Source organism: Cavia porcellus, unplaced genomic scaffold, assembly GCF_034190915.1.
Source record: "Cavia porcellus strain 051 isolate PalLab524CR breed Dunkin Hartley unplaced genomic scaffold, mCavPor4.1 scaffold_19, whole genome shotgun sequence".
NCBI classification, from domain to species: domain Eukaryota; kingdom Metazoa; phylum Chordata; class Mammalia; order Rodentia; family Caviidae; genus Cavia; species Cavia porcellus.
In genome coordinates, this window is record NW_026947502.1 from 52,149,483 (window position 1) to 52,171,947 (window position 22,465).

General features: G+C 38.0%; 1 protein-coding gene across 7 annotated transcripts in view; it reads left to right on the forward strand.

Moving 5' to 3' along the window:
• The window catches only part of Dnaaf11 (dynein axonemal assembly factor 11), a 111,983-nt gene that overhangs the window by 17,470 nt on the left and 72,048 nt on the right, over positions 1-22,465 (forward strand). For all 7 annotated transcript variants that reach the window (XM_063231064.1, XM_063231062.1, XM_063231061.1 and 4 more), the window contains 2 exons: positions 13,874-14,046; positions 20,305-20,528. In XM_063231064.1, the coding sequence (XP_063087134.1) occupies positions 13,978-14,046; positions 20,305-20,528 (293 nt within the window). In that variant the 5' untranslated portion in view covers positions 13,874-13,977. The remainder of the gene's footprint in view (positions 1-13,873; positions 14,047-20,304; positions 20,529-22,465) is intronic.

The window sequence follows — 22,465 nt, forward strand, 5'->3', positions numbered from 1 at the left end:
AACCAGATGGACATTTGAGGTGGGGTGAGGGGGCGTTCCAGCATTTGCTATACCCTGGCTACAGTGAGCATCCTTCTATATTTCATTTTGTGTGCATGTACTCAGCTTTGTCTAAGGTTCTATTTCAAAACGGGATTCCTAGGTTTAAATATGTGCGTGTTTGAATGCACTGCCGAATTCTTCCCAAAAAGGATTCTATCAATTTATGCTTGCACCTGGTGGCCTGTGCCAGTGTCCATTTCTCTACAATTTCATTAACACTCTATATAAAATATCTTTTAAAGATATGAATACAGTGTTGTCTAGTTATTGGTTTATTTTTCAGTTCACCTATTATTACTGAGCTTGCATAAGAATTTCAGGTGTTTGTTGGGCGTGATGTTGCCCGCCTGTAATCCCACCACTCAGAAGGCTGAGGCAGGAGGATTGCCATGATTTTGAGGCCAACGTAGTGGGTGACATAGTGAGTTCAAGGCCAACTTGAACTACATAGTGGGACCCTGCCTAAAATAAGAAAATAAATATATAAATTTAAAAATCCTCATCTGCTTATTGGATATCTGTATTTCTCTAATGTGAATAAGAAGATATTTCATCTTTTGCCACTTCTCTATTGATAGTGTCCCTTCTTAATTTGTTTATACCTTCCAGACATTAATCCATTGTCATATATACTATAAATATTTTCTCTTGATCTACTTTTCATTTATTTGTTATGATGCTGATATGTAAAGGGTTATATTTTAATATTCTCTTATCAATATTTAAATGTTATAGTTTCTTAGTATATCTTGTATATTAAGATCTAATTTTAATGATTTCACTTTTTACATTTAATATTTCTAACCTATTTTAAATTTATCATGTAAAAATGAATCAAAATGTACCTTTTTCCTCAAAATGTCTCAAGTGCAATATCTGGACATTTAAAAAAGTTAAGAGGTGATTCATACACCATAAAACTCACCATTTTTAATAGTGCAGTGCTTTTAGTATGTGCATCGATCACCACCATGCATTTTAGAACATTTTTATATCTCAATGAAACCCTATATTCACTAACATTCATTTCCTGTCCCCACCAAACCTCTAAGAACTTCGAATCCTCTTTCTTTCTCCATGGGTTTTCCCATTCTGAACATGCAGTACCAATGAAATCATAGCATATGTAACTTTTGAGTCTAATGTTTGCAGAGTTCGTCCATGTTGTAACCCTTTCAGATCTCATTTCTGGTTATGGCTACGTAACATTCTGTGGTATGTGTGCACCACAGTCAGCTGTCCCTTCACTAGCTGGTAGACATTTGAGTCACTTTCAGTTTTGGCAATTACAAATCAACCTTCTGTGAACATTCATGCCCAAGTGTCTTGTGTGACTGTTTTAGTTACTTTTTACTGATCACTGAGACAAAATACCTGATGCCAAAGTTAGGAAAGGAAAGGTTTATTTCTTACAGTTTTTGGAGATTTCAGTCCATACTCAATTGGCTCCAAGGCGGGGCCTCAGTTCATCAAGGCTGCAAAACAGCAAGGCAGAAACCAGCAAGAGAGCAAGACACACCTTCTTCCTGCCATTACGTTGTATGCTGGCTCCACCTCTAGGTGGGTGTAGCACTGACACCATTAATCCAAGCACTATACAATGAGCCAATCACAGATGCATAATGCCAATGCATGAGCCCTGGGGGCCACTGACATAAACCATGACAGTAACCATTTATTTTCTATTTATTTTGTATGTCTAGGAATGGGATTGCTGGGTTATATAGTACTTATGCTTACATTTTTGAGGACATTCCAAGTTGTTTTGCAAAGGAGTTGTGTTATTTTACATCTACACCAACGATTTAGGATGGTTCTAATTTCTCCACATCCTTGCTGCTTTCCATGTTCTAATGGTAGCTTTCCTAAGGAATGTGAAGTAGCATTTTGTTGTGGTTCTGATTTTCATTTACCTAATGACCAATGGTGGTGGGCATTTGTATGTGCTTATTGGCCACTGCATACAGAATCTCTGTATAAATATTTATTTAAAACACTGGCCCATTTTTAAATTAGGTTGTCTTTTCTTCTTGAGTTGGAAGAGTTGGCTACTAGACCCTTGTCAGATATACTCTTTGATTTGTTGGTTTTCTTTGAAATTTCTTGATGGTGCACAAACAACTTTGCTTTGCATGTGGCTTTTTTTGCTTGATGGGTCTTTGGTTTTATTGTCAGGATAATATGGGCCTTATAGAATGAATTGGGAAATGATTCTTCTAATTCTCCTTTTCTAAGGGTTTGGGAAAGATTGGTGTTACTTCCTTTTTAAATATTTGGTGTACACACTGTACCAGGAAACTTTCTGGGCTTGGGCTTTTCTGTGTTGAAAGGTTGTAAATCATTAAATTAATATTTTTGTTATAGACCGGTTTAGATTTTGTTTCTTTGTGGGGCAGTTTTGGTAGCTCATGTCTTCTAGAATTTGCCCATCTCTTCTAGGATTTCTCATTTGTTGATATAAATTGTTCTTAAGATTTTCTTATAATTATTTTTACTTGTAGGAGATCAATAGTCATGTGCCATTTTTGATTCTTGATTTTAGTTTGAGTCTTCTCTCTTTTTTTCTTGGTAAGTATAGGAAAAGGCTTGTCAATTTCATTCATGTTTTCAAATAACTGACTTTTGACTTTGTTAATTTTGTATTTTTTTAATTTAATTTTTCTCTAATTTTTATTCTTTTCTCTTTTTTGCTTGGCATTTAGTTTGCTCTTTATTCTAACATCTTAAACTGAAAGCTTTCAGTTATTGATTTGAGATGTTTTCTTCTTTGTAGACATGTATAGCTGTGCTTTTCTTTTGACTGCTACTTTCCTTATATCCACTAAATTTTGGTATATTGTGTCTTTGTTGTAATTAATCTTAAAACATTTTATGACTTCCTGTGGAATTTCTTCTTTGACCTGTTGTTTATATAAGGGTATTTTTTAATTTCTGCATATTTGTGAGTTTCCCATATTGTCTTCCTTTACTGATTTCTAGAGTCATTCCACTGGGACCAAAGAACATGCTTTCTCTGATTTCAATCATTTAAAGAGTCAATATTATAATTATTAGTGAATATTGTCCAAAATAATGGGTTCCACTGTGACACTGTCATACTTGCAAATGATGTGTTTTGATAGTGTTTACCCTCTCTGTTATCCCCTTACTTATCTCACCTCCTGTAGTCTTTCTGTTCTCCTGAATCTGTACTGCTTTTAGTGTCATCTCCCTACCAACCCCAGATTTTGCATCGGAGAGAAAACATGTGATATTTGTCTTTCTAAGTGTGATTTATTTTATTTAACATGGTGATCTCCAGTTTCATCCATTTTGCTGCAGTTAACATGATCTCATTCTGCTTTATGGCTAGCATTCCAGTGTGTGTATATCTACAGAATATTTTCTTTAATCCAAATACTTTTGTCTATTTTAGGGGATGTCTCCTGTGTACTTAAAGAGAATGTGTATTTTACTTGGGTGAAATGTAAAGATTCATTAGGCTTACTTTTTTGTTTGTTCTTATTTTTCAAGTTTTGTTCTTTTCTTTTCTCTCTTGGCTGATATGCCGTCTAGTTGTTCTATCCATTACTGAAAATAGATTACTGAGGTCTCTAAAAATGTTGAGGTGTTTGTTTCCTTCTTCAATTCTGTCAGGTTTGATTTCCTTTAGTTTGGTGCACATATTAATTGCACATATGTTTACAACTGTTCAATCTTATTGATGAATTGATCTTATCATTTTAATGTTTTTCTTAAAATCTATTTTGCCTAATATGAGTATAGCCACTCTAGCTTTTCTGTAGTTACTATTGGCTTGATATAACTTTTTCTGTCTCTTAACATTCTGCATACTTGCTTCTTTAATTCTAAAATACATATCTTTAAAATGGCATACATATGGATCATATTTTTATTTTTAATCCATCTTGTCAATCTCTGTCTTTTGAAAGGAGTGTTTTATCCATTTATATTTAATGTAGTTAGTGATAAGGCTGAATTTTCCTATTTGTTTTCTACATATTCTTGTTGTTTTACTCCTGTTTCTGTTTTAATGTCTTTATTTCTGTTCATTTCTTGTATAATATTTTAATTTTATTTCCTTCTTTGTATATTTTGGGTTATTCTCTTAGTCATGCTTTTGAAATTACAATTGCTGTCATTTTTTAATGATGTAGTTCAAATTATTATCAATTTAATTTTAATTATATATTAAAGTTTGCTTCTATATAGACATTTCTATTACTGTGTAATTTACATATTTATATTTATTTTTGCTCATCAACATAGATCTGTAATTCTTTATGTATTCATTGTTAAGAGAAAAAGGGGTACAAAGAGAAAGACACTTAGATTGCCTTTTACTTTTATCTATGTACTTAACTTTTGAGGATTCTCAGGATATTTTTCCCGTAAGATTTGAGAATTTAGTACCCATGGGGGAGATCATTTCATTTTAATTCCATAGGGAAGGGTCACGCACACCTGCATTTCAATAAGTCCAAATCTTTCCCACTCCATCTTTGGTTAGTCAGACTACATCAATTCGCTAACACTTTCTTCTATCTCTGAACAGTTCAAGACTTGGTTGATACTGACCCCATCATATCTGAAGCATGAGAAATTCGGATTTCTTGTTGTTATTGGTAGGTGTTGGGAGGAATGGAGTGCTGGTCCCTGCAGCCCTGTTATATCACTTCCCATTCTTCTGACGCTGTTAGTCTGAGGTCCATGATGCTGGCTGGCCTGTCTACCTTTTCTAGAGTGAGTATGAGTGCCTTGAGTGAGACTTCTCAACAACCTTCTAGCTCAGTCCCTAAAGGGCATTGTCTCAGTGGTTCTGGTTCGGAGGTTCTCTCAGATTTTTGTCCTGTTTGGAATTTGGAAATTAGGGCAGCTTGGTCAGCTACAATTCTACCTTGCTCTTTGAGTTGAGCATCAAGAATGTCTACAGCTGACTGAAATCTGCGCCTTCAATTGCCAGAGTCTTGAGAACCCCTGCCCCATGTTCACGGAAAGGGTGAGTTGCTCTAGGCATTTCCTCTGGGCAGAACCGGCACTGCAGAGCCTTCTTCATGCCTGCTTGTGCAGAGTGTTTCCACCCAGGGCACTCAGCAGCACTCCGCTGACCTTGAAGCACTCAGGCTCCTCTTCCCTGGGCTGTGAAGCCCCACTCCGGACAGCTGAGCAAAGCCTGTTCTCACTTTGCCCTGTAAGTTTGAGTCACTCTCTGGCTTTTTCAGCCGGAGGACGCCCTGTAGCACTTCTTGTAAGGTGGATCTGCTGGTGACAAAACACTCACAGTTTTCTACAGATATTTGCTTTTGCTTCATTTTTGATAGTTTTCCCAGACACAGAATTCTTGTTTGGTACTTATTCACCCTTCTTGCCTTTATCTATCTATCTTTGTCTTTGTCTATTTGGTTTTTAGTGACTTTCTCTTTTCTGTTTTATTCGATCCTCTAGAATTTCTTTTAATAAGATGATGGTTGTAGTAGGCTGAGTTTCCATCCTCCTTAATCTGTGTTTTTTATTTATCTTGTTATTCTATGGGTTATTTTACCAGATATAAATTCCAAAATAATTGTTCTGCTGGTTGAACTTGCGGGATTAAGTGACTCCTGGAGAGGCGATTGGATTTGAGGGGCACTGGCCTCTTCATGGGTTCATCCACTGATCAGTTCCTAGCCCTGTGAGCTGTTAGGAGGTGGGGTGTAGGTTGAGGAAGTGGGCTATGGGGGTGTGACCCTGGGGACTATATTTAGTCCTCATCCTTTCCTCTCAGAATCTTTTCCTGCCTTTATTTTCCCCTGGATGCCATGAGTTGAGTGGCTTTTTTCCACGATGCCCTTCTGCCATGATATTCATGCCTTGGATCCAGTTGCCCATGGACTGAAATCATGAGCCAAAGGAACCACTCTGATTTATTTTTTTAACCTCTCCTTTAAATTGCAGATATCAGCTGTTTTGATCCAGTAACAGGAAACCAACCAGTGTAGTTATTTTACATGAATCACTTGCTCATTCTGTAACTCATGTCCTTTATAATTGGTCCTTTATTTTAGCCACAGTTTTCATTTTCCTGAATGGTGTTTTCTGCTTTCCTGTAGGGTCAATTGTTGTGTCATACATGAGATAGTTTCTCAAATCTTTTTCAAGTTACTTATTAGAACTCTTTGGTGCCAGTTTTCTATAGTTTCCCAAATTTTCTCTCTTCATCTGTGGTTTTCTGTTTCGTTGGCAGCCTTCTATTTTTTGCACGTTTTCTCTAGGTGGTAACACATGACATCTGATGACCATCGTGCACGCTGTCCATGGCCACGCTGGCTTCCTCCGCAGCTGTGGACGTTTTTCCCCAGCCAGCTGGCCTCTGTCCTGGCTGCATAGGCTGGGACTCTGGGCGGGTGAAGCATGCTCACCGGAGCTTCCTTCAACTCGTAGGCCTGGAGCAGAGATGCCAGGGAGCTGCTCTGCCCACCCGGCTCCTGTCTAGTCTGAGGTTCGTAACAGGAGGGCTTCAAGAAGGTGATGCTGCGTTTTAGTCTGTTTACCTCCCAGTGCGCAAATACACATTTCAGTGACTATCAAGTCTGCGAATCAGCAAGAACATACATATGCATGTGTTTCAAGTTTTTACTCTAAAACCTTAGAAAATTACCATTTTCAAGACTCCAAAGCCAGCTTCACTGATGAACCTATGATGTAACCTTCCTTTACTGTACTGTCGTTTTGCAGCTTTAGCAATGCAGTCGTTTCTCTTTTTCAGATGACAGAACTACCAGTATTCCCTTGTGACTATATTATCATTTACTTTATTTCAGTCTAACATTTCAGAGAAATTATTTTTGTTTGCAAGTATCTTACTGGACCGGAAGTTTGGATTTTGCGGCTTGTTTTGTTCGTCTACCACTAGAGGGCAGCAACGTCACTATTGTGTGGAGCTTTGCTCGCCCTGTACCTGGACAGGTCTGGCTTCCTCTGGCACTCTGCCTTCCAGCTCTAACCTGCAGGAACAGGGGGCCGGCACTCTGCGTGCGTATCTGATGGGGAAGAAGTGGGTGCATGAGTAGGAAAATGAGTCTTCTCTGCTGGCAAATACGTACTTGTTCAATTTGAAGGGTTTGCAGGCAAGAGGAGGAAGTAGGTACACACACTCAGCCCCCTTCTGGAGTAGCACTGCCTTTAGCAAAGGAGTGGTTCCCTCAGGCACAGCGGTGGGGCCAGAGCTGGTCAGCTCCAAGGGGCAGAAGGTGCTTCAGTGGCATATGTGAAGGATAATTCAGAGGAAAGTCAAAACTCAGCACTCTGAAAAATATCATAAACATTTGAAATGTTCTGGCTCCTTCATTTATACAATTGCAGCAAAATCAAAATGCATGAATTTTTCACTAGTTGGAGTTTTTTTTGAATGTCAGCTTTTTCTTATATGAAAGAAGAATGTCATTAAAGTCTTTTAGAACCTTCCATAGCGAACTGAATTCCATGTACTCTGTATCTTACAACAGACTGTCCCAAATCTGCATTCCACATTTATGCAATCCACGGGCATTCGTGTCAATTTATAACAAACATCCAGGCACAGAGATACAGAGTTCTATTTATGCATGTAGTTTTATATCCATTCTCCACATGGTGGCTGGGTCCACATTGTTATAATTTAGTGATCAGTTATATTGATGAGTTTTAAATAATTCCTTATGGTTTACTGCTAGAAATGCTTTTTAATTATGTTTGTTATTATGAAAAGAACTATTCTGAGCAGCTTGGTACAAATCATCTTTGCTTTCAGCAGGGGTATTCTATTTGTGTATTCATCTTTTCAACAATTTTTATTTTTGTTTTTAATTTTTTAAGCTGATAAATAAAAATGGTACATGTATGTGGGGTTCTATGTTGTTATTTTTATACAGGTCTACTTGTAAGGTGTAAGTTTCAAATGGAAGTCCACTTATGTATCTCTTCACACAAAAATCATTCCCTTATAATAAAAAATCAAAATTCTTTCTTCTAGATTAAAAAAGGATACTGTCACCATGTAGTCACCTACATGTCTTTTTTCCATCTACCTATGGCTTAGTACTTGTTATTTAACCAGCCCCATCACCCTGTTCATCCTCTGCTAACCCCCGTTTCACTCTCAGTTTCTACAAAAGCGATGTTTTGAGATTCCACATGTGGGTATGATTTATGGCACATGTCTTTGTGTTCCTAGCTTATTGCACTGTTTGCATTCACATTGTTTTAACTGGCAGAACTTCATTCTTTTTATGACTGAATAATATTCCACTTCGGGCATGTAGCACATTTTCATTATCCTTTCATCTGTTGATAGAAAGTTAGGTTGAATCTACTCTTGGGTGTTGTGAAGAGCTCTGCTCTAAACAGGAGTACAACTGTCTCCACAACATAGCAACTTCATATCCTTTGGATATGTATCCAGGAGTGGGGTTGCGGGATTATATGGTAGTTCTACTTTTCAATTTGAGAAACTGTCCTACAGTTTCAATATTGGCTGTAATGATTCACATCACTACCAGCAACGCAAGGATTCACTTTTCATCCTCTTTAACACTTACCTTTTCCTTTTTAAATAAAATCCTCTCTAACTGGTGTGATGTGAGACCTCACTGTGGTTTTCCTTACACTTCCCTGATGATCAGTGATGTGGAGTATTTTTCATGTACTCCCTGGCCATCTGTATGTTTTATTTGAAAAATGTTTATTTAGATTTATTGTCCATTTTTAATTGGGTTATTTGGGGTTTTGCTAGTGAGTTGCCTGAATTCTTTATTTATTCTCATAGTTAATGCCAAGTCAGATGTATAATTTGCAAATATTTTCTCACATTCTCTAGGTTACCTTTGTGTTCTGTTGATTTTTTCCTTCACTGTGTAATATTTTTTCCATAGCAAAACAATAGATTAAATTCAGAGTGCTGTATTAGTATCCCCTGCCAGTGCCCCCTTATTCCGTGTCCCACTCTCCAGAGGCGATTGCTCTCAGTTCTGTGTTGGTTCTCCCACCTGCATCTAAGCAGTGTGTCTACACCATGCTTATCCCCGTGTTTCTGAGTAATGTACATGTACTACACCTATTTTTTCACATTCCCCTTTTAGACATCACCTAGCAGTGTCCATGGGGGAAAGATGGAGAGTTTGTCCCCTCCCACTGTCCTCAAGCTTCTCAATTCTCTCCCATCTCCCCTCCTTTTATTTTTATGTGACATAACAAGGGCGAATGTGAGATGCGGGCTGTGGACTGTTTCATGGTGACTGGTCTTCTGATGCAGCATTTGGTTGGGAGCTGAGAGTACATTTAATTCCCAGCTGACTGTCTGACCTTTCTTCACCACTTTCCTTCTCCTTCCTTTTCCAGGCTGGTTTGACCTTCTCTACCATTGTGAATTCCAGGAAAGTCCTGCCTGGCCACCTCTCTGCTGGTGGGGGCAATGGCTTTTACTGACAAACCCGTATTGGTGCTTCACAAAAGTTTTAGTTTGGGAATATTAAAGTGTTGATGGTAGTGATGGTGGTGATGTTTGTAATAAATGCTAAGATTGGCTAGTTTAGAGAGACTCTTTAGATGGCAGATCTGAGTTCAAATCCCAACTTCTCCACATAGGAGCTATGTAAACATTAGTAACTTCTTAGCTCATTTGCTTCAGAGTTGCATTTATCTATTGTAGTGAAGCAAGATTAATAACCAGAAATCTCCTTCCAGACCCAGTGTCCCCAGCCCCCAGATTTATGGGTCAGGAGCTTAAAGGTGTGTGACTGAGCCGGGCATTCCTGCAGCAGCAACTATGGGAGACCCTGTTTCTTCAGTGGCTTCTGTGTCCTGGCCAGTACTCTTTCCACAAACACAGGTTCTATTCTCTTGTACTGCCTCAAGGTTACCCAGGTGGCTTGGACTCTCATAGCATGATGGACTCTAGATAGCGAGACATATTGTGTGGCCTCTGACCAGTACGAGAGTCATTATTCCAAGAAAGAACCTTCCAGAGTGTGCATTATATACCCCTAGTGGAAACCATGGGCATCTTCTGACCCAGCTTTAGAAGTCCCAGAACTTTGCTTTTTCCAGAGTCTATTTGTCACATGAGTCACAATGGCCAGCCCAGGAGCAGATAGGTACAGAAGTTATACAGGCCAGAATCCTTGGGGGGAATGGTGATGGTATGAATGTTTTCCGTTGTGCCTCTGGGAACCAAGTGCCCACACCTAGTATTCAACCATAAATGGGGACAGTCGCCATGGTACCTCTTCCATAGGCATAGTGTTATCGCTAAGTAAAATGCTGTTTATGAAGACTTTTATTCAAGGTAAGCACTAAATCAGTGTGTTAGCCATGTAATTAAAAACCATCCTGTATGTATGGGAAACACACTCATGATACTTGAGAAAATGGTACTTGTATCTTTCCTAGTGTTCTATCGGGTTCATGTATTTTTCCTTTTATGTATGAGAAAAATATCAAATATAACAATCTTACAATTTTTTGAATGGCAGAATATTTCTTCTCAATTCTATTCCTGTTATCATTGTGTAATGCTAATTTTCCTTTGTTTTATATTGTAATTGTAACATACAAGCAATATTATGTCTTCTTGTTTCCACTTTCATCATCTTATAAGCTTTCCTCTTGTGGTGATACAGTTCCCATAATTGTCAATTTTAATGTTATTGCAATGCTGCATAACCATTGTTCTACATTTGATGTGTAGGTCTCTTCTCTTTGGATGTGTGCTGATTTGTAATTATCCTTGCCATAACTTAATGCATAACTCTAAGAGCCACCTGTAGGGACTGGCAGAATTTGACCTGGATTCAGCATTGTCAGTTCGTTTGTTTCCTCCTTTCTCTGTTAGCTCTGAAGCTGTACTTCCTTTACGTTTCACCTGAATCAACTAATCCCTGATCTTCTCTACTTACCCATTTATCCTCTTTCTTTGTCTTCTACCCTCATTCTTTCTTTTCTTGCCCCCTCCCTCATTCCATCTCTTCCTTCCTTCCTTCTGCAAGCATTTCGTAATCCCCTGTCTTTTGTCAAGGTGTCTTTTTTATGTGTACTAAAGGAAGTATTGTACAGGGTAACTCCCCAGTCTCCATGAATGAATGCTGTGCAGGAAATTTAAAAGAGATCATGTGTGTTGTTTGAGAGTGTCTACCATAAAAAGAATGAAGGGAAAGGCAGTATCTACATCTCTCCACTCTAAAGTTGCTATATTTCATTATGCAAATAATGAGTAATTTGTGGGAAGATACTTTGACATTATGTGAATATCTTTTTCCCCCTTATACTCTCATACATTAGTTTTAACATTCTTCAATAACATAATTCTATCATTGTTTCTATGTGTTAGATGACATTCTATCCTAAGGAGTAACTTTGTCTTATCTCTCATTCATTCATTCATTCATTCATTCATTCATTCATTCATCCTAACAGGATTATGGACTCATGAATTATATTACTACCATTATTTAACTTGATAATCAATTTATTCCATGTTTGGCTGGGAGAGCCCTTGCAAACAGGCTTCTTTGGTTTGCTATGTTCTTTCCTTTCTCTGAATATTCCCTTGTTTTGTGGCACATCAAATTATTCCAATGTTATCATTTGTTTTTCTATTTTTCCATTTCCCCTTCTTCTTCATGTCCTACATGTATGTTCAGATTTTGGAGATTATTTCCATATTCCATGCAAAAGTAAGGAGAACCTGAACTGTAGTGTAATAGGATATTAGTGGATAGGAAATATGTGAGAAGAATGTAGGAGAGAAGACCAGTAGGGCATGCTGGTGACATGAAGGACGAGAGAAAGTGATTTAGATTAACTTTGAGATCCTGGCTTCCTTTTTATGTCAAACTCATATGACACCAAGACAGTGGTGGTGACATTTTAGACATAAAGACAGAGCACCTGTGTTGAGAACTGAAAAGTAAAAGTAAATGGGATGGATTGTGTTTGGGAAATATTAAATATGATGTGTCTATTCAGTTGGGAGATCAGGTATGGAGGAGTTATGTGAGATTCATCAAAATTAGGGGTCACAAATCCAGTGACGACAAGTGTTGTCACCCAGAAGACAATGAGAAAAGCCTGGGTCAAGAGTAAAGCTCTGGGTTGTATTGCCGAAAAGGGTTTGAGAAGTCCATACAAGACAGCTTAAAGTTTTAACAAGAATACATGATCAAGCCAGAAGCAGCAGATTGTTCTAGTGGTGCTGTGTGTTTAAGAAGGGTTCTGAGATTAGCCAACAGGAAGATCCTGTGTCACCTTTAAAGGGGTTGTGTAGAATACTGGGAAAGTGAGAGCCAGGAGCACAGAGTTCAGGAAAGAATGGGGATTGAGAAAGAAGTACCAGTGACCATCAATTTAGTGCGGGTTACAGTGTACACTGTGCTTACTTCTGGGTTCTGCTTCACTTCTTGATGCTTTTCCAAGTTCAGTTTTCTTTTCTAGTTCCATTTGTCTTAGATAAGCTTAAGAGCAGAGACTATGGATTACATTTTTATCACTTTATCCTGAAGAACAGACACAGTAACTTGTAAATAGCAGGTACCTGTAACTCCTGCTTGAATGCAGGGGTGATGGATGGATATGAAGTGAGCACTTCTCTCTGGAAACAGTACAGTAGATCTGAGTTATTTGGAGGAGGCTGATTTGGGATCTGAATAGAGAAGAAAAAGTCTGAAATTGTGACTGAGTGGTGTCTGGTACAAGAGTTAAGAAAGAGTAAGAGGAAGGGAACTATCTCAACTAAGTGGCTTTCATTCTACTGCAGGTATAGAGGTGAGGACAACATTTCCAAAGATTACCCAGTTATAGAATTATGAGCTAGTTTAAATCAAGCTCACATTAAGCTATCAGGAACCAAAGCTGACTCTAAATTCAATAATCACAAAACAGTGACAGAAAAGCTACATGTAGTCAGGAAGCACAGAGAAGGATGCAGTGTGCAAAAGTTTGAAGAAATGAGGGCCTGGGGATTTAGCTCAGCGGCATAAGCGCCTGCCTTGCAAGTAGGCAGCCATGAATTCGATCCCCAGTACCAATAAAAAGGAAAAAGACAAAAAAAAAAAGTTTGAAGAAATGAATGCATTATCTGCTCCATTGTCTCATACAAGTGCTGCAAATGCTTCCGTGTCCATTCCATGGTGTCTGAATTCAGGGAAAGTCAGATTTATACTCCACCAAGCCCACAAAGGCAGATGTGTCAACCAGGTTAATTCTTGCTTAGTTCACAGTAAAAACTGCAAGCTGTCTGCTGGAGAGAACACCTACTTCTTTTCCCCAGGAACCTGTTTCCACATAGCCGTAGGGTAACCAGAAGAGCCCTCTTTGGGGACTGTGTCATAGCTCATGTTTATGAAGCAGTTTGAGTAGTGGGGCACCGTTCCAAGCATTTTGCACTAAACACCTTACGTCATCTTTACAGCAATTCCTACCAGTAATATTACTGGTGATATTGTAATTCAGTAGATGATGAGACTAAGACTGATAACTTGTCCAAGATCATTATCAGCAAGGATGAGACAGAAGTAGGATTTGAATTCATAGTTGCCTCATTCCAAAGTCTGGACTCCTAACCACCAAGTTCCCATGGAATGTGAAGGGAATTAATTCAAATTCAAATTGAATTTCATTGAAGTATCAGCAGCATTTGGCTATCTGGGTAATAAAGGGGAAGATGGAAGAGTCCATAACAGCACAAATCTCTGCTCCAGAGGCTCACCCTTTCCATGACATTCCTCTGAGCATCAAAATTTTACAACTCACTGTTACCCATAGCATGCATTTTGGTACCATCATGATCTCCCCCTTTCTTCCTCTTCTCTGTTCTCCACAGGATGTGAAGTGCTGACAAAACTTGACTTGACTGTGAATTTCGTTGGGGAGCTGAGCAGCATTAAAAGCCTGAAACACAACATCCACCTGAAGGAGCTCTTCCTCATGGGTAACCCGTGTGCTGACTTCGATGGCTACAGGCAGTTCGTGGTGGCCACACTTGAGCAGTTACAGGTGTGTTCCTCCTCCGGGCACAGAGAGAAAACCCGGAAAAATAAAAGTGAGCCAGGACAGTAATCCACGATTTATGCACCACATTGCTAGAAAATGTGACTATTTATTTGAACTTTTATTTTCTAGGGCTGGGGTTTGGGGAGAGGAACTCTCATGTGCTAGACAGGTACTTTACTTGTGTGCCACACTTGTAGCCCTGGCTTTGTTTGAGTTTGTGTTTTATTTCTAAAAGTCACCTTGGTGAGGAAGTTGTGGTTAAAACTGGTTGGAAAACTAAAAATTATGTATCATAAATGTCATAATATGTATCCCCTGAATCTAATAATTTTACAATCTGGGCATAAAGATTTCTAGGGAAAGCACACACAACTGAGAATTATCCAAGTGGCTGTGTTCATGCTTATATGATTCCAAGGCTTCTCCCCTTGCATGTAGCTCTGTGCTTCTGCAGAGAAAATGTGTGGTCGCAGCAGCTCTGCCATGGGTGTTTGCTCAGTTCCCAGAGGACATTTATTTCTTAGATTTTTGTGTCCTCTGTAGTTCACAGATTGCTGACTGCTAGACTCACAGGACTGATTTTTTTCTAGTGTAAAATCTCTTAGATGAAGAGAATGATCTGATTGTGAATAAATGATCGATTTCCTGAAATATATACCAGATGGATAATCATTGTACAGTGGATTCCTAGAAAATGAACGGCAAGAACCAGAGTGAGGCAGGGTGGAGCCTGTGGTGTGATGCTGAGAGCTGACGAAGGAGCTGGAAGGCCGTGAGGTCCCCACAGCCGAGCCCGAGCCAGGGGTGGGGTGTTCAAGCTGAAGGTGTGCAGGCCTCCTCTGGGGGGTGGGAACAGGCTGGGCAGGGCCTGTTCACACAGCACCTCTGCTCTTCCCAGAGCCATACAGGAGACCGTAGAGAGTATTCAGAGATTAGAAAGCCAGGGCTCAGAGAATCAATGCCTTTTGTCTACACTGACACACCTGGTGAGTGAAACGGGTAGAATTTGCACCTGTATAAGTTTGGCTCTAAGCCTCCAGCATTCACTCTACATCCACACTCACTGTTTCTCACTGCATTAACATATAATATTAAATCTTTCCTTTCAGAAACACTGCACTGAATCAGTATTTATAATAGACCACAATCTCCTTTTGAAAGATGGTATTCCCAAGTGTGCTCTTAATTTTGAAAATGGGTTGATAAAGCTAGGCATGGTGGTGTATCCCTGTAGTCACAGCACTCTGGCAGCCTGAGCAGGGCAATCCTAAAGTTGAGCCCAGGCTGGGCAACTTAACAATTTAGTGAAATCCTGTCTCAAAAATAAAAGATAATAAGTGAATAAGTAAACAAATAAAAGGGTGGTGGGTGTGGCTCAGTGTGCAGGCCTTGGGTTCAATCTCAAATACTACAAAAAAGAAACAGATCAATAAGCTTTACAATTTTAGTTATCATTTCATTGAGAACTTGTGATCTACTTGAAAGGAATTATGTTAATAGACATATTATTTTCCTAGGACTGTTGTAACAAAATACCACAAACTGAGTGGCTTAAACAGCAGAAATTCATTATTGCCTACTTCTGGAGTCCAGGTGTTCAAGATCAAGTTGTCAACAGCATTGTCTTCCTCTGAGGGCTGTGATGGAGGAATCTGCTTCTGGTCTCTCTCCTGGCTTCTGGCATTTGCTGGCACTCTTTGTCATTCTTCAACTTGTAGATCCATCACTTTGATCTCTGCCTTCATTTATATATGGTGTTCTTCTTGGGTCTCTGTCCTTTTACAAGACATTATTTCTGTAAAGACATCAGTTAAATTAGATTAGGAGCCCACTCTCCAGTATGATTTCGTCTTGATGAATTACACCTGCAATGTATCTACTTTCAGAAAAAGCCACATTTTGAGATCCAGGGGTTATAACTTTAATTACTTTTAGGGGTAAGGCCTTTTAAAACCCTAACCAATGATTGAATTTAGACATCCTTGGGACAGAGGCATGAAGAGATTTAGCCCTTGATATGTATTCTTTTCCCAGTGCCTAGCCACTGCAGGCGGTAAATAGGCACTGTGCTGTAGGGCATAGATGTGCTAGGAGACAGGGTCTGATTCATGTTCCCATTACTTATGAATCACATACCTCACTCTACAAACATGAACACAAACACAAACATGGACATCTTCTCCGGAATCATAGAATGAATTAAATTCAGGAACTGAGGTATCGCTATAGGAGGACTAATCAAGTCACTATTTAAACCAAGCATAAAGACATTTTGTTAAACACATGCATGTACTCCACATACAGGTAAGAGAATATCAACTTGCTTCCCAGTTGTATTTGATAGGGTTCCCAGAGGAATATATTCATTGCAAAATATGTATATGATTACACAAATTTATTAGGTAGGCTTACAGGATCAGAAACACAAGCCATCTGTCTGTGGGGTAAGAGGCTAAAGAATCAGAAATGCCCCCACTGTGCACTGGAAAGCTAAAGGAGCCAGTAGCTATTGAAGGTGGAAGACCTGGAGGATCCCTGCATTGTCAGTGGTGGGAACATCAGAAGGCGGAAGATTGGGAGCATCAGAAGCTGTGGTTGGCAGCTCACGCATATTCCGCATCAGAAGGCGGAAGAGTCTGCCTTGGAAGGCTGGAGTCTGCCCTGAAAAGCTGGAGGAATGGGAGACCAGATTTGAAAGGCAATGGAGACCAGAGATATTCCAAAAAGCAGAAACAGTTCCTTCTTCTTTCCCTTTTTATTCTGCTCAAACTAAAAGCCTAGTGGTTGATGTCACCCACATTCTAGGTGACTCTTTTTCCCTGTTTGCTGGACTACATGAGTCATGCAGAGACACACCCAGATTAGGCCATTCTTACTCCCATTAATATATCATAATTAATATCAACTGGAAAAACACACACATCTTCCTAAATCTACTTAATCTCCAAACACAGTAGCAAGTTCATAACTACACCTAACATGATACAACTGTTCTGCGTACAACTGGAAACTATTTCCCTGCCCAACATAGATGGCAGTTTTTTTTAGGTAGCACTTTCTCTACCCTAATACACAAGTGTGTCAATTCATGAACACTTTTGTTTGCAGACAATTTGAATCACATTTCACAAAATTTTGTTTTTGCTTGTAAACTGCATCAGATGACCAACACAACTGTGGCCATCTTTCCCACACAAACACAAATGTGGCCACCTTTCCAAAATTGTAAAACAAATTAAGTTCATGAACCGAGGTTACCAATCTTCCATAGTTTAACATTATAATATAGATTTGACAATACTTAAGAACCACTATTAAGTTAATCAGCATTACATTACAAAGAAAGAAAATAAAGAAACCTGTTTAATATATGTATATATGCACAAGCATATTAATAAAATAGAAGTATTAATGACAGTTACAAGCCTTGTTTCTATAACCAGTTGTGCACTCACACTTAGTATTTGTAACTACCTTCAACTGTTACCCATTCTTTATTTCCTTACCTTAATCAAATGTCTCAGTAGCTTTTGGTTCTTTGGTCTCTGCATTTATATCGCCATTCTGGTCTTCTGAGCTCCAACCATAATCTCCTGGCAATCTGTGTTTACAGCATCCTAGAGCTTCTCTAGCTGGCATCTCCAAACCTTTCCAAAATCCTCCTGAGAAACAGTTTCAAAGATTTTTTAGCCATATGTTCAGTGATAGCCATGGTGCTATGGTTGACACATTCGGTCATGTTGAGAAGTTTAACTAAGAGACTCAGCAGGGAACCAGGCTCCTTACTTTGTAAACATCCTCATCCTGTGCAAGAAGAGGGCAAGGAGATTTTGTGAGTACTACACCTGCCCTTGAGGAGGGGTGGTGGTCTGTGTACAGTATAAGGGAGGAAAGAAGGCTTGTTCTCCCCTTTTTGCTTTGGCAGTTTTTGTTGGCCACTGCCTTGAAGTGTTACCCTGGTGCTGTGTGCCACCCTGCCTTGGAGCCAGCTGAGTATGGACTGAAACCTCCACAGTGAGCTAAATAAATCTTTCCTTGCTTCATATTGGGTGTCCGTTATTTTGGCCCAGCAATGAGAAGAAAGTAACCAAGACACCTGGGAATGATTCCATTCTTGGTACTAAAATCTGTGTTAGTCACTTTCTCATGACGGGGACAAAATATTTGATACCTGCAGTTTACATGAGGCTAGGCTTATTATGGTTCACATTTTTAGAAGTTTCATTCTGTGGTTGGCAGGCTCACACATAGAAATGGCATAGGGGTGGAGGAAAGATCCTCACATCATGGTTGACAGGAAGCAAATAGGAAGAGCAAGGGAAGAAATATACCCTTTAGGTTACAGCCATAGCGACTTGGTTCTTAGGACCAGATTCTACTGCCTAACAGTGCATTAAACTATGGATTCTCGGTGGATAACCACTGAGGAATACAGCATCCCTGTAACCCAATTACCTTCCAAACATATGAGGCTTTTGGGGGAACGTCCCATATCCAAACCATAACTTTAGTGTTCCACAAAAGCCTGGTTGAAAGAAATTGGATTTATCCAAAGTTTTCCTATTTATTATGTATCTTTGTATGATATATATTCACTTTCATGTGTTATTTTTATGTAATATTATTTACATAAGTTATGTAGTATCAATTACTTTTATGTGTTATTTTATGTAGTATTAGTTATGCAAATATATTGTTTATGTTTATATTTCTTATGAGATATTTATATAATAAATTTGTATATTCAGAATTTTCCAACTTGATTAAATTATAATAATTCTGAAATAGATTAATTTAGGTATGTACAGTATGATTAGTTACTACCTTACAAAGTAGATTTTATCATTATGGCCCTATCTTTCATTGAAGATACTGAAAGAAACAACCTTTTACAGTCTGTTACTCCTACTGGAAGAATACAAGGCATCTTCCCAGGATTTCCATTATAAAATTATACAAGTATGTTGTAGAGTTAAATACTATATTAGAAGACATCCAGAAACAACCATACGTTTTCACTAAAGACTGCAAATTGTATAACTGATCATGCTTTTTCCATTATGCTTTGGCTTCTGGGGGCCGAACCAAATCTCAAGCCCTCTATAGCAGCCACATGAATTCTTCTCAAAACATATTTGAAATTATTTTTTTAAATCTCCACAATACATTTTTGATATATAATTTAATTTATCCAAATAGTTTTTAGTTTACATTTTAATGTATTTTCCCTTTCATGTTACTTTTCTGTTGCTGGTATAACAAATCAACACAAAGTTAGTGGCTTAAAACAAAACAAATTTATTTTTTAGTTCTAGAGATCAGAAGGTGTTTTGTTTGAAGGTTCTAGGGGAGAAATCCTTCACCTGCCTGTATTTCTGGACATTTGGCCTCTTTCTCCATTTTGAAAGCCAGCAGTGGATCATTATCACATCTTGCCCAAACTTTGATACCAATACTTAAGCCTTCTTCATTTTCTTGCAAGGGAGGTTATGATCCTTATAAGCGTCACCCTGATTACCCATGATATTTAACTTACATCTGTAAAGTTGTCTTTGGCATGTGAGATAACATTTGTGGAGGTTAGAAAATAGACATTATTGAGAGACCATCATCTTCCTAGCACATTTCCAAATATCTTTGTATTTTGTAGAGAGAGACCAGTTAAACAGCAGTTAGCTTGAAACTGGTAACTTTGTTATTTCAGATTGTAGCTGGTATTTGAATTTTAATATTTTAATTAGAAAACTGCAGTATTATAAAAACAGCAGATATAAGTGTTGACTATAATGATTCTAGTACACTCTGTGCATCTGTTCTCAAGGAAGGGACATGGGCTTGTTGTATTTGAGCTCACTTAGTGTGAGATTCAAGGCCTTTCTTAGTAGAGAACACTATGATTGTTGTTATTGTCCTTTACAGCTAGATTTGATTTAAGCATTGGACTTCTTAGCATGGTGAGCAGTTATAAAATTAAAATATTTTGAGAGTTTTTCATTAATTGTCAGCTTGATATAAATCTTGTTTATTAGTACTAGTACAGGTGCTTTCTAATCTACTCATGTGTTAACTATATGAAATGAATATTGATTTAGACCAATGAGTCTGATATTTTCCATTAATTATTTTGTTTCGATTCTCCATAACTATGGTACATTGTTGTTATTTCTTAGTTTAAAATAGTGCTATCAAAGAGAATTGGGGGCTGACTCATTTGCACAGCTGCTTTTCAGTAATTGTGCTGTTTGTTACTGTTTATTTAAGTGGCTAGATGGTAAAGAAATAGGTCGTTCAGAAAGGATTCAGGCACTGCAGAACTATCCAGTAGTTGAAGAGCAAATCAGAGAACAGGAAAAAGCTTACCAGCTCAGAAGAGCCAAAGAGAAAGAAGAGGCTCTGGGGAAGCTTGCGGAAGGATGTGAACAGGAAGACAAGAAGACCAACCCAGGCACTGATGGGCTTCCGTCCACAGACATCCCTGTGACACTGTATGTAAATCAGTAGTGCTGGTTTTCTAGCTGAATGTTTTCTTATTGAAACGGCAATGTATGCTTTCTTCCCAAGATATTCACAATATCACTTACATTCTAGAAGATTCATTTGAAAAATAAAGTATGAAGCAAATTTGGGGGGAATACTATGACCATTCCATGGTTGTGACAAATCTCTCTTTAAAGAAAAATATCTAACAATCTCCAAACTAATAATTTTAATTTGCATCTAAAATTATCTCCAGAGGAATTTCTGTAAAAAATATACAGGTGTACTTTGATTTATAAAGTAGGCATTTTAGAAAAGTTAAATGCGCTTCATATGATTGTAAACTGAATAATGCTGATTGCATCATAAAACATTCTGTTTTGTGAATTATACACTGAATATCTCTTTAATATGATTAGTAATTCTCTAATTCATTCTTTTTATGAATCTCAATTTTTTAATAGCTTTAGGCTATACTTGGTTTATTTGATTCCATACAATGAAATCCTTATATATTTACATTATACAATCACTTAAAATCAAGAAAACAATAATTATAAAATAATCCAGACATACATCCATGTTTAAATGATAATTAAGTGGCACCTATTCTCTCACCACCCATATATATATATATATATATATAGATAGATAGATAGATAGATAGAGAGATAGATAGATAGATAGATATAATGACTGTTTTTATGTTTGCTTTGGCTCCTTATAGTATAAGAAATAAAATATAATTAAGGAATAGAAGCTCATCGAGTAGTTAGTTCTCTTCTATGCTCTTCCTTCCTTTGTCCTTAGTGGTTTCTGACACTGTGAAGCCTGGCACGTTCATGCTATCCATATTTTAATATGTGCAGTTACCACTCCTTACACAACGTAGTATGATTTTTGTATGTGCATACAGTTAGTGTGGATGTCATCTACTGACAGCTTTGTTTTTCATTCACCATTTTTGAGTTTTTCTGTATATGGTTATGTATAAAACTAATTCATTTTAACTATGGAATACACATTCCATTGAGTGAATAAATTGTAATTATTTCAGGGATGATATTCAAAACATTTACCAGACAGGATTCATCAACCCTGCCTACTCAGAACCTGTCCCAGCTGTAGCCACCTGTGTGGAGCAGCCGTGAGTCCTAGGGTGGCTGTGTATGTTTTCTGTCCTATTCCACTTCCTCGGGCACTGTCACACACAGCTCTTCTGTGCACATGTGGGTGTTTCTGCCTAGAATGTTCCTGTCACAGCCACATTGCTGTGGCATCAGTTATGACATCTTTTTAACTTCATATGTATTGCCAAAGAGTGTTCTAAATTTATACTCACATATCAGGAATACAGACAAAGCTCCAAAACATGATTTTTAAAAGACATTAACTTACAAAGTTTGTTGTTAAATGGTACCTATTTTTATTCAATTTGCATTTATGTAGGTAGATAAAGAGTTTGAATATCTTAAATATATTCTTATATGTTTATTGGCTCTTCACACTTGCCCTATTCATGCTCTCTGATTATTTTCATTAAGTTGTAGGGTCTTTTTCTTATTTATTTGTGTTTTTTATGTGTTCTGCTTACAAATTCTTTTGTGGTTACATGACTGTAAATATCTTGTCTTTTTATCTTCTCTCCGTCACTTGCCTTTAATTCTAAGTAGTTCTATTTTGGAAAAAGCAAAAATGATTAAACTTTTTAGTTTTGTGTATGCAGTTCATCATTATCCCACTGCCATATCTATCTATGTGGAATTAATCTTTGTTGGTGATACAGGTGCTGTCCTATTGGCTTTCAAGTGTGTAGCTAATTGTCTATATCTTTTATTAAGTTTCTGTTCTTTCCTTGTTGATCTAAAATGCCACCCTTGCCACGAACCTTTTGACCATGTATTTATAGGTCCATTTTTTGGTTCACTCAGCTGCTCCTTAGAAG